The sequence below is a fragment of the Astatotilapia calliptera genome, chromosome 15 (genome assembly GCF_964374335.1).
Source record: "Astatotilapia calliptera chromosome 15, fAstCal68.1, whole genome shotgun sequence".
In the NCBI taxonomy this organism is placed as follows: Eukaryota; Metazoa; Chordata; class Actinopteri; order Cichliformes; family Cichlidae; genus Astatotilapia; species Astatotilapia calliptera.
In genome coordinates, this window is record NC_137436.1 from 29,079,251 (window position 1) to 29,092,390 (window position 13,140).

The 13,140-nt window shown below is 40.8% G+C and overlaps 1 protein-coding gene across 4 annotated transcripts in view; it reads left to right on the forward strand.

The window, feature by feature from the left end:
* opn5 (opsin 5) overlaps positions 1-13,140 on the forward strand; it is a 70,366-nt gene that overhangs the window by 23,745 nt on the left and 33,481 nt on the right. For all 4 annotated transcript variants that reach the window (XM_026143295.2, XM_026143293.2, XM_080289964.1 and 1 more), the window contains one exon: positions 924-1,070. In XM_026143295.2, the coding sequence (XP_025999080.1) occupies positions 938-1,070 (133 nt within the window). In that variant the 5' untranslated portion in view covers positions 924-937. The remainder of the gene's footprint in view (positions 1-923; positions 1,071-13,140) is intronic.

The window sequence follows — 13,140 nt, forward strand, 5'->3', positions numbered from 1 at the left end:
GGTTGTCTTTCAACTCACGCCTGAAGACTTCTTTGAATGCGTTGAAGTCAGCTTTCATCTCCGTCCGGAGGTCAAAGATTTGTTGGCTAATATTTTATATGACCTCTTGCAAAGAATTGAGATTGGTCCCCTCGCCATTTTCTTCATCGGAGTTTGCCATATCAGCGTGCGTGTCCTCTCGTTCTTCTGGAAAATACTGTTCAGTTGGTTCATGTATCTTCTTGTTCTTTTTCTTTGCCTCCCCCCCCCCCCCCCCCCCCGGCATTGTTTTAAACATAGAAGTAGTCAGAAAACTTGAAATTAAGGGAGAATTCGCTCGACCCTGAGGAGCTCAGAAATTACGCCGCCATTCTGCTCGCTGCCAGCCGGAAGTCCGCTATTTTTATTACTTTGAATTATCCAAATTAATCAGGGAGTGGACTGTGGACAACTTTCATGTTGGCAACCACAGCAAACACCAGAGCACTCAAAAACCAAAAACTCTGAATTTTCAGCATGTTGTCACAATGCTTTATCAAGGTTCTTGCCCTGTTTGTAACCCATGCGAGCACACTACAACTGTTATCGATTTTTCCCCTATTTTTTTTTAAAATTTGATTTCTTTTGGTAGGCACTAGAACTGATTTAATGGAAGTTGATGTTTTCCTCTTCTTTGTGGGAGAGTTTTAATTTTGTTCTTTCTCTGGCAGTCAGGAAAAATGTGCAGTGAGTTTTCCTTGACTGCTACATTAATGTCGAACAGAAATGTTGACACTTGTGACATGTGCAGCTGACTTAGGCGCATATGGAGCATTCAGGTTTGCATAATGCAGTACGGAAATGTAGATTATGTGTCCTTACCTGATGTCTACATGTTTGCTTGTGAACAATTTTCAACTTAAGGAAACAGCTCCATTGTTTTAGCCTTTTCCTGTATTTCACAGGACATTCTCTGCTGATGGCAGTGATGGAGAACGCAACGTGGCCACATCCCTCATACCTCCCACATTATCTCCTCCGTGGTGACCCTTTCGCCTCAAGACTCTCCAGGGAGGCGGACGTTGTTGCAGCCCTTTACGTCTGTATCATAGGTGAGTCTTTTGTTAAGAAGAATCATCATGTTTGCATAAATGTCTGATTTTCTACCATTCTGCTCTATGTCCTACTTCTATTGGACGAGAAAACAGACTCAAGTTTGCTTTAACTAACTTTAACAAACGTAAAAAGATGCAACATACAGTTTGATTTTCTTGTCCTGTACAACAAAATGTGGTCCAAAAGGTTAGGGTTTACTTTAACTGACTCAGATGGAGGTGTACAATGGTCCCGTAGGGAAAATGGGAAATTCCATAACACTTGGACATGGTGTCAGTGTGACGTATATGATGAAAAATATTATGCTCTGCTGAACATAGTGTTGTAACTGAGATTACACAATGAAAACAATAAATAAAAACTCTGAGGTCTGAGGCATGATCGTGATGACCTAAATCCTAACCCTAACTCAAACCCTCTACCTAAAAATCAGAAGTTTTTGGTTTTATGAAATTGGTCAAAATTATTGTTCTACCTGAGACATAAAAAACTGTAGCATGAGGGTAGGGTTAGGGTGATGCATCATACTTCATGGAGATTTCAATTACTGATGGAAACCATTATTCAGCAGGAATAAACTCGGGGCAGATATCTATTTATAATTAAAACTGAATTACATTTACTGGGGGTACGGCATTATCAGAAGGAGCACGTGATTGGTGCATTAGGATGTCTCTAAGATCTAAACACTGCTCTTACAGTTTGGCTTTTCACTTCAGGTTTCCTCATTTCAGTCACATTTATACACATACAGGGAGTACAAAAGCCTTTGAGTGTCTCTACTTAAACCTACGGATGCTCCTTTTTGAGTTTGTTAGATTGCATGAGTCATTATTGTAATGAAATGGTTGCCTCTGTGTCTATAAATTTGTGTCATGTGAGTGGACCATTGGCACTCTTATATGTGCTTGATTGCAGTATAACGATGAGTCGTCCCAGCTAGTAAATCTGCACTGTGTATTTTCTCCAGGTACACATACCGTATGAGAAACGAGTAGCACAGCAATTGGAAAGTATGCAGACTGTAAATTGTATCATTTCCGTGTAATGTTAAAGGCTGGTCTCCTGGTCTTTTTTTCCCAAAGAATGTTTTCTTAATGTGAAGATGAGTGACTGCAATTTCTTAAGCCCAACAGAATATCAGATTCCTGACTTTTTTCTGAGAAAATCAAAGACCTTCTGGAGATGCTTCAAGCAGGCAGAAGTACAAAAAGTCATTGTTAAGATCACACTTGGTCACGGTAAAAGTTGTGAACTGACATACTGTTTGTCCCTTCGTTTTTTTTAATTATGTAACCATGTTTTCGCAGAAGTACAAATTCAGGTTTGTAATGGAGGCCATTTGTGCTAAATAGGGTTCATTGTAAGCAGCAAACTAAAAGAATACATTTCAGACTTTGAGGTAAATGACGCAAGCAAATGAATTTTCTGAGAAAGCTGCTGCCCTTTGATTACCTTCAACATGTGATCCATTACCATGGAATCCTAACTTTTGAATTATCTTCTCTTTTCTTTCCTATTTCCATCCTTATGGACTGGTGTAGACAGTATGAAAAAAAAAAAACGTAACATTTTACGGGGCGATCGTGGGTCAAGAGTTGGGAGTTCGCCTTGTAATCGGAAGGTTGCCGGTTCGAGCCCCGGCTCGGACAGTCTCGGTCGTTGTGTCCTTGGGCAAGACACTTCACCTACCGCCTACTGGTGTTGGCCAGACGGGCCGATGGCGCGATATCAGAATCAGAATCAGAATACTTTATTGATCCCTGGGGGAAATTATTTTTTGTTACAGTGCTCCATTTTAAACCAACATTAAGACAAGACAGACAATACGCTAACTAAGAATAGTACAATATATACATATATATACATACATACATACATACATACATACATACATAAGTCACTTATAAATAAATATTTGGAAAAGAAACGTGTAGTTGTAGCAGCAAACAGTGTGTTAAGTGGATGCGTTGTACAGGGAGATGGCCACAGGCAGGAATGATTTCCTGTGTCGTTCAGTGGTGCTTTTCGGTAATCTCAGTCTCTCACTGAACGAGCTCCTGTGACTGACCAACATGTCATGGAGTGGGTGGGAGGTGTTATCCAACATTGTCTTTATCTTGGACAGCATCCGCCTCTCCGACACCACCTTGAGGGAGTCCAGCTCCATCCCCACAACATTGCTGGCCTTACGGATCAGTTTATTAAGTCTGTTGGCATCTGCGACCCTCAGCCTGCTCCCCCAGCATGCAACAGCATAGAGGATCGCACTGGCCACAACAGACTCATAGAAAATCCTCAGCATTTTCTGGCAGATGTTGAAGGACCTCAGTCGCCTCAAAAAATAGAGACGACTCTGGCCCTTCCTGTAAAGTGCTGTGGTGTTTTTAGCCCAGTCCAGTTTATTGTCAATGTGTACTCCAAGGTATTTATAGTGCTCCACAATGTCAACACTGACCCCCTGGATTGAAACAGGGGTCAAGTGTTTCCTGGTCTTCCTGAAGTCCACGATCAGTTCCTTGGTCTTTGCCACGTTGAGCTGCAGATGATTCTGCTCACACCACGTGACAAAGGAGTCGACCACAGCCCGGTACTCTGTCTCATCATCCCTGCTGATGCATCCAACCACCGCAGAGTCATCAGAAAACTTCTGAAGATGGCAGGTCTCTGTGCAGTGGCTGAAGTCTGTGGTGTAGAGGGTGAAGAGGAAGGGGGAGAGGACAGTCCCCTGTGGTGCCCCTGTGTTGCTAATCACCTTGTCAGACACACACTGTGGGAGACGTACATATTGTGGTCTTCCTGTCAGGTAATCAACAATCCAGGACACCAGAGAAGCATCCACCTGCATCGCTGCTAACTTATCACCCAGGAGGGTCGGCCTGATGGTGTTGAAAGCACTGGAAAAGTCAAAAAACATGACCCTCACAGTGCTCGCCGGCTGGTCCAGATGGGTGTAGACACGATTGAGCAGGTAGATGATGGCGTCCTCTGTTCCGAGACGAGGCTGATAAGCGAACTGAAGGGGATCCAGATGTGGTCTTACTATGGGTTGCAGCTGGTCCAGGATGAGCCTTTCCAGGGTCTTCATGATGTGGGAGGTCAGTGCCACGGGCCTGTAATCCTGGGGGCCACTGGGACGAGGCGTCTTTGGTACAGGGACGAGGCATGATGTCTTCCACATCACCGGGACCCTCTGCAGACTCAGACTCAGCATAAACAGTTTATGAAAGACTCCACACAGCTGGGGGGCACAGGTCTTGAGGACAAGGGGACTCACTCCAGGGCAGCTGTGGCTACAACTGTAGCTCGCTTCCACCAGTGTGTGAATGTCTGTGTGAATGGGTGGATGACTGGATGTGTAAAGCGCTTTGGGGTCCCTAGGGAGGACTTTTTCAAATCTCTGCTATAATTTTTGCTGCAGTATTCCCTAAATAAGAATTGGTATGTTTCAATTAGTTTTCTAGAAACTACAATACATAACATAAGTCAGACGTTCCCAGTTACAAGGATAGTGTAAGGTAGGAAGACTTTAGGACTAACGTGTGGCCCTGATGCTTAGTACTTTGCATTTGTTAAATGACCCATGTGTAGCTATTATGTTATTACCTTTTTACTGCTTTTTAAAAAAAACAAACTTGCTCAGCTTCTATTAGAGGCCTGAGAGTTTGAGAGTTCTGTGCAGTATCCTAGCTGTTCGAAGCACTGTTTTGGAGAACTTTGCGTTGCAGGGGGGCTTGCTGGTCACACAAAATGAGTTTAGTTGAAAATAACAAGAACACTACAACACTATTGTTTGTAGTGAAAACCATTTCACTAAAATTCACATTTTGAGTGAAATGAATGTTGTAATGTCAAATTTTGCAATGGGAGTAAATTGGATATGATCTAATTAACAGGCCACCAAATTAAAATGTCAGCAGAAGACTAGTTTAGTTGCTGATACACATTTTACACAATCTTACATATCACACACACTGACTCATTTAATGACATGTCATTAAGTCACATGTCTGACAAAAAAAAAATGTAGTCAGCTTATTAGTGTGTGTTAAAATGGGTTGTCTGTAAACCTGAATATCACTGACAGACAGGGTCTGCTCTCTGTGAAAAATGTATACGGCAGGCATCCATGAAAGGGTCTCCTGCATGAAGGATTGGGCAGCACCAGGCCCCGACACGGCTACTGGTTGAAGACGCTCACTGCATCCCATGAGCGTCTGGCAGCACAAACGAACCTACCAGCCAATAACCTGGCTCAGTACCGCATGGAAGCTTAGAGCAGCTAAGATGAACAGGCACATGGCTCAATACATGAGTGGGGCACAGAAAGAAATAGCCCATAGCACAAGTCACCATCAAGTGTGGGATCTACCAAGGAGATGCGCGGTCCCCACTGATGTTTTGCATAATTATTGACAAGACTTACTACAGATACCGACTACAGAATGGAGCAGTTGTCAGCCACCTCCAATACATAGATAACATTAAGCTGTATGTCAAGAGTGAATGACACATCGATTCACTGATCCACAGCACCACTCTATATACACTACACTTGGAATGTCATTTGGATGTTTGGATTGGAGAAGTGTAGTGGGTTGGTAACAGAGAGGGAAGTTAGTCACAACTGAGGGGATCGAAGGGCGGCTACAAGTACCTGGGGATCCTGCAGGCAAATGGGAACAACGAAGAGGCTGCTAGAAAAGCTGCAACCACTAAGTACACCGAAATTTCTCATCCGTGGGATAATGAGGGTTTATTCTATTCAGTCCCGAGGAGTCCAGCTTGAACGGTAAGAACCAGATCCAGGCTATCAAACCTATGCCCTGCCCTGATCAGTTACGCTGCTGGGATAATAAGCTGGCCAAAGGAGGTGAAAGAAGCCACTGACATCAAGACCGGGAAGCTCCTGATACCACATGGAGGGTTTCACCCCAAGTCAAGCACCCAGATGCTGTATGCTAAGCGGAAGGAAGGGGGCATGGACTAGTGAGTGTCAGAACCATGGTCCAGGATGAGACACAGGATGAGAAACGAACATTGATGAGTACATCAGGAAAATAGCTCCATCGTACGTCGTGCTCAGTGAATACCTCAGGCAGCAGAAACCCAAGAAAGACGAGCAAGAGGAGGAACTATCATGGAAGGATAGGCCCCTGCACGGTATGTACCACTGGGAGATAGAGGAAGTGGCTGACATCCAGAAATCCTGCCAGTGGCTGGACAGAATACTAACAAACTTCTATCGATGCACCATTGAGAGTATTCTTACTGGCTGCATCACCACCTGGTATGGCAGCTGTAATGCTCTGGACCGCAAAGCTCTAGAGAGGGTGGTGAGATCTGCCAGCCATGCAGGATCTCTATAGACGGTGCTGCATGAGGAAGACGCAGTGGATCCTCTCTGATTCCAGCCACAGACTTTTCACACTCCTACTGTTCGGCAGGCGGTTCAGGAGTATTCAGACCCGCACTAGCAGACACAGAGACATTTTTTACCCACAAGCCGTCAGGCTTTTGAACTGCTGACATTCTATACACACGATTACACACTCACTACAATTACAGGACTACACACTATCACTTAAACAAATGCCAATTAAATGCTCATTGCACAAGTTATGCACAACCTGTAAATACTCTTGCACAAACTGTAAATACCAACTTGTCTTAAATTCTCTAAATATTTAATTTTTCTTCTCTCTGTTTCTCTTTTATCATTGTTGTTATTATTATTACTGCTATTTTCTGTTATTTTCTTCTTAATATAACTGCACACTTTCTATATGCTTATGTAAAGCTGAGGAGCACGAGCCAAAGAATTTCATTATGGGTAAATGTGGCTACACTGTTTATCTGTACATGACAATGAAACTTGAAACTTGAAACAATGATGCAACATGTGAAATAACACAAGAAAGTGTTTTCTGTGGCACCCTGTCGATGAAGCAAGCAGCTGTTATATGTGATATTGTGATCTGGTACCTGGAAGTTTTGAAACAGTCTTGCTTTGCATTATTATTTTTATTTTCTTGCTACATATTCCAAATATTAGTAATAACAACTCATATTTTATTTTTGCTTTGAGATTGACTCATCTCACTTCAACATGTAACATGTGGTAGGTTTTGTGAAAGGGATTATTTGTACATTAGAAAAGTCCTTTTCTTAATCTGTCATGTACTACTCATTAGTGTAGTGAATATAAAAAGTACTGCAGACTTGTTCTTGTTTCTACTTTTTCTTGTTGTACTGTACCATACATTTTTGTTCAGTGTCTAGTGGGATGGGCAGGCACTTTATATTAGACATATTAGAAGTACATGTTTGGGGGATGTTTTTGAACCATATTATGGGCGGTATGATTACACTTCAAGTGTTTGTTTGTTTGTTTTTCTTATCAGATTTCACTGGCAATTCTACATTGCACTGATCATTAGATTTGAATTTGTAGCTCTCTCCTGATTGATGTAGATTGGGGGGATTCAAAGTAACCACCCAGATTTGTTATGAGGTCACGAGGCTTGCTTCTAGAAGTCTTTGCCTAAATCTAGCCAAACAGCAAGGGAAATTCGTAAGTGAAACTCGGCCTGACAACTACAGAACAAACCACAGTCTCCTCAGTAAAATTCCTGTCATCGTCTACATGCTGTGAGTGCATATTGTCACCCGGGGGAAAGTGTCAAAAAAATGTTAAAGAAATAGAATATTGGCAACTGTTGTTGCTCTTTTAGCTTAATCCCTACTTTGGAAAATGCAGACATTAGAGACATTTGAGCCGCATAATATTTGAGCCGCATAATGAAGATGCACAGTCTATTAAGTATTAATGGGCATATCAAAAGCACTAATAGCTGTAATTAAATTCTTGTACTACACATAATTACTTCTTTCTTTAACGTTACATTTTTATTATATGAAAAAAAGTTTTAATTGCAGGTATTAAATGAAAGAACTGGAATAAAATGGAACAAATAGCAAGTGAAGAACAAAAGTATGCCCTAGACGTTTTTGCCTAAACAGTCTAGCCAAGCAGCAAGTGAGAGTAACAGTAAGGTTGTAATTAGTCCCCAGAGGGTTACACACAAAATTGTCAGACTAAAGTGTATGAGACTTAATTAGAAATTTAACATCTTCTAGTTTTGATGGAAAAATGCCTATTTAGCATGTGCCTTTAAGTCCAGCTCTAACTTGAGATGTTAAAGAGAAAACATGGGACTACAGAATATAAGTGAAATAAACTTCTCACTGTCTGTTTTCTTTCTCATCCCCCACTGTGTATTTAGAGATGCACAATTAGTCCATCTGTGGTTTCCTATTAGCAATGTAATTACTTGAGTGTGAATTTAAATCTTTCAGCCACCCACATCTTCCCTGTCCTGTTCTAAGCTACAAGGGTTAATGAGGAAGAAACCTTGTGTTTGTCATTAACAGAGACAAATCTCATAATTCGGATAACATGTTTCAATGCTTCAAAGACCCACTTATAGTCAAAGAAGTTTTAATACACAGAAAAGAGTTGTCCTTGCTTTGCAGCAGTGACAGCAGCTCAAACTGATGATTTCTTCAAACAATGACAGACTTACACACATGCTGCCCTATAACAAGGATGGGAAACTAATTTTCCAAAGAGGCCATATTAGAAACTAGGACTGGGGATGTTGTGGAGGGCTGCACGAGGAAGCTCGCAATTCACTTCATCTTATGCCGTGGCCCTCCACAACAGTCCCAGTTTCTCATGTGGCCCCTTGGGAAAATTAACTGCTTACTCTTGTTCTTGTGAGATTTTCATTGTTTACAAGCTGAAAATAGCAAAAGGGTAATGTGCACAGAAGCAGTTTGCACAGCCAGTGCCTGGAACTCCCCACAAAAGCAAAATGTGTTCTGATAACATCAGCTGGAAGTCACATGAGACCTTCAGGCTCACATATTTTCAATCACACCAGTGTCTGTAGATTTCACTGTACTCTTAATCTGCAAAACACATGCACATGATAAAAACATCTTCACCAAATTTACAACACACGTGTAGGATTTTAAAGGACATGGAAAGATGGAAAACAACCAAGCACAGAATGCCCTAATACAGAGTGGAAACAAATAATGACATCAGTGCCAGCACAGAACACAGTTGCTAACACAAACCACAACCCAAATCTAAAACGCATGGCAAATATAGCCTGTTATCGGACAAAGTGAAGATAAAAACAGAGTGTAATAAGTTAATGTCTGTTTGCTCTCCCTTTGGCTCATTTCCATGAAGTAGGAGATTTGATTTCCCCAAACCATTTACTAGAGGTAAATCTGTCTGCCTGAATCCAACAGTAAATTCAGAACTGTAAGACCAAAATATATGTGTGAAACCTTAACTGAAAAGTAACCACTTGTAGTTTCTAAAAATGTTCCTGTTGAGCCTGTGGCTGAAACACAGCCAGACTCTGATGTTTCTGTAATTAATTTCAGGTTGCTGTGCTCTTTGATTTCAGGAATGTGCAGTTTTTTTCTGTATTTTGTTGTTTTTACACTTTTCAGCTTATGTGTTGCCAGCTTGATGGTTTTCCCCCATCTTTATCTATTTAGAGGTATTTTCTTAAGTTGGACTCTGTTGAACTGTCAGGGTTCAGGTACTGCTGTCAGCTTGTCATGATATGATTTCATTAAGGAAAAAGTAAAAAAAAAAAAAAAAAAAAAAAACAGCTGCAAAGTGAAACCAAATGAGTAACGCATGTTTAGATACATTTTTGGAAATGTAAACATTTCTTGTTCTTTATATGTCAGGCCCATGCTGATAGTGTTCACTTTGAGTTCTGCAGTGTTTGTAATTATACGTTAATGACATTAACATACATTACCCGAGTTTGTGGCTGTCTGTGGCTGTTAATTTTTTTTAATTGCTAGCTAATTTCTCTTGACAGCCTCTGTCATTAAATGATAACAACTCACACAAACATAACTCCTCGTGAATAGAAGGAGCATTAAGCACAAGGATGGCAACTAATAACAGAATTAAAGTTTATGTTGGCATTTATGTACTCCAAGTGACTTGAGGACCAAAGAGGTCTGGAGACTCTCTGACAGATTCTTCCAGGTATGTAACTTCAGCACCTTTAAAGGCTTTCTCGAACTGCATGTGCATGTGCACTGCCATTGCCAGTAGAAATACAATTAGCAAACTGGCTGCAACAAGAAGGAGGAAATTGTTATTGGAGCTGTGTGATTGTTGTGTGTTACTGTTTTTTATAATGACAGAGTAGCAAGAAATGTTGTTTACCCTCTGAGGTCTAAGTCATCATCAGTGATGACCCCAACCCTTAGCTCTGAACCCTAACTTCTTGTTAAGTAGACTTCTTTTTAATGTAAATAGGTTTTTCACATTACTGTGAAGGCCCTGGAGAATAATGTAAAAACGGTAATCAGAATGGGAGGAGGAAGATCGGGTTGCGTGTAGAACACTTGATGGACACTGGAGCAGCTCTTTGCACTCACAGTCAGAGTGAACTTGTACTTTCTTGCAACCCTATTTCTGTTTATTCTTTTTCTATTAATTCTTTGCTCTGTGTCAATGCCTCAATAGCAGTTTGAAATAGCGCAGTGAAAATGTTGCTGTATTTCTTCAATAACATAATCAAGTCTGAATGTCACTGTTGCTCCATTAACTTGCTTAGACACCAACATCCACACTGATCTAGATCAGTCACTGTACAATTAAGTCACTCAGAGGTTCCTCTTACAGTGGAGGTAGTACTACAGCAGTACTACAAATTACCCAAAAACTGGTTTTAAAACCGCCCTGCGACAGACTGGCGACCTGTCCAGGGTGTACCCTGCCTCTCGCCCTATGACAGCTGGGATAGGCTCCAGCGCCCCCCGCGACCCTGAAAAGGAGAAGCGGAAGCGAATGGATGGATGGATGGTTTTAAAACCTTTGATATTTCATAGTTCAGTGCTAAAACACAAAATAAGGAGAAAATCCCTCCTTACAGGAATTTATAGGGTTATAGAAGCTGTGAGTTTGATATGTCGTCCATGTACCATATTCAGGAAATATAATTTTCCATTGGTTTTAAATTTGCCTTTAATGTGGGATGTCAAGTGTTGGCTGTGTGACAGGCAGGTCGTGGACCCAAATGCACCACTTGGGAAACCGGTATGACTCAAAATATCAGTTTAAGTGCCATCATTCACAATAATACAGGAAAACCAGATTATACACAGGGCAGGGACTCAGAATATCAGTAGATTGTGGGAACAGTGAACAAGGAAACACAACCACGAGGGATGACATGACAAAAGACAATAGTATACTATCAATAGTAATTATGAATGGAAGAAAGGAGGAAGTGAGAACTAGAAAGATAATCTGGAGTCAACAAAATATTTGACTTAACAAGTATGGTCCCCGTTTAACCAATGATAATTAGATAACCTTAACCACATGATTATTATTGCAACTTTGAATACGAAGGTCCTCTTTTCATACACATATTTCTTCTCACAGATGCTGTCTGCCTTGTCTTTGTATTCTGCAGCTTATAATAGTAGATACTCATTTGTTTTTGTAGACTTTAATCTAGTTTGTGTAACAGACACGGCCACTACTTCATCTTGGAGATAAATTTTTTAAACACGAGAAGTAGATAATCTTTTTTACCTGGCACTGATGAGTTACTGTATATGCTTGTAAATTCAGTAAGACAGGTGGCCTAATTAGATTTTCATCTATCTTACAATGTGACTGAGATACCGGAGAATAGAGCGGCTTAATGTATGATGACAGAAACAGATGTACAGAACAAACGGCAGCGTGGGGGATTCATGTTCTGTTTGTTGTGGTTTTCCATTGTTCCTTTTATTCTTGTGGGAATCCTCTTACAGCCCCTTCTTGGCACTGTGTCTTTGCTATTATATTTTTTCCTGGTGCTGTGCATCAAATGAGTACATGGACTCATTGTGCTATTAGTTAAATTATTTTTCCTTCAAGTGCCCTTATAAATAAACCCTCATAAATGAATCTGGTTTATTCAGCAGTGAACAGAATGTGTGTGCAAAACAAACATGCTGAATAGGAAGCAGCTGACGGGGTGGCCGCTTTATCCCACACAATCTCTGCCATTTCAGTGGGGAGATGGAGTGTTACTAAACTGTGGTTTCTGCATGTCTTTGACACTTCTTCTGATTCACTATTTTCATTAATTATAAAATTAATGAAAATAGTGAGTTAATGTCTGTTTGTGAATCTTTTTCATTTGATTAAAATGGTGGAGCTTTTAAGTGGAGGAGTAGATTTGCATTATCACATTGTATTCAGGCCTGGTTAATATTAAGAAAATGACAGTTTTCTTCGTCTTTTTTTTGTTTTACTTTTTTTTTTTTAATTAGATTTTCATAAACAAAAAACACACACACACACACACACACACACACACACACACACACACACACACACACACACATTCACACAAACAAACCCATAAATCTTCTTGCTATCAGATTCTATGTAACATACTGAACTGCATTCCCTCTCAGGAGAGATCTCGCTATGTCTCCATCAATACATAGGCATTCCAGAGAGTGAATAAAGCTGCACTTGGCTTATCTTATTTAACCTTATCTACATGTTCCTGTTTCATCTTGTGATATCATCCATATCATTGGGAAAATGTTGTACAAGACATGGATAGGGAAGAAAGTACCGAGTGTCTCTGTCAAAGACAGAGAGTGTGAGAGAGTAATGTGTTCTGAATTCCCAACTCATTTCCTGTAGCTGTATCATGCACTGGTCAATTTGACACACAGCAGATTAAAATGACCCTCAGACCACTGGGAAATACCCCAATGCCTTTGAGACGCTGTTTTATTTTGAAATAAACCTGCATGCAAATAACCTATGCATGCAAACAGCTTCTACAAACATTTGAGAAAGAATCGGTGGCTCTCAGGAGCTCAGTGAATTCCAGCGCAGTACCGTAATAGGATGGCGCCTAAAAATTTCTTTGCTGCTAAAAATTGAAAATTCAGCTGTTAGTTCTATAACTCTAAGCTTCATGTGGCCTTCAGATTAACTCA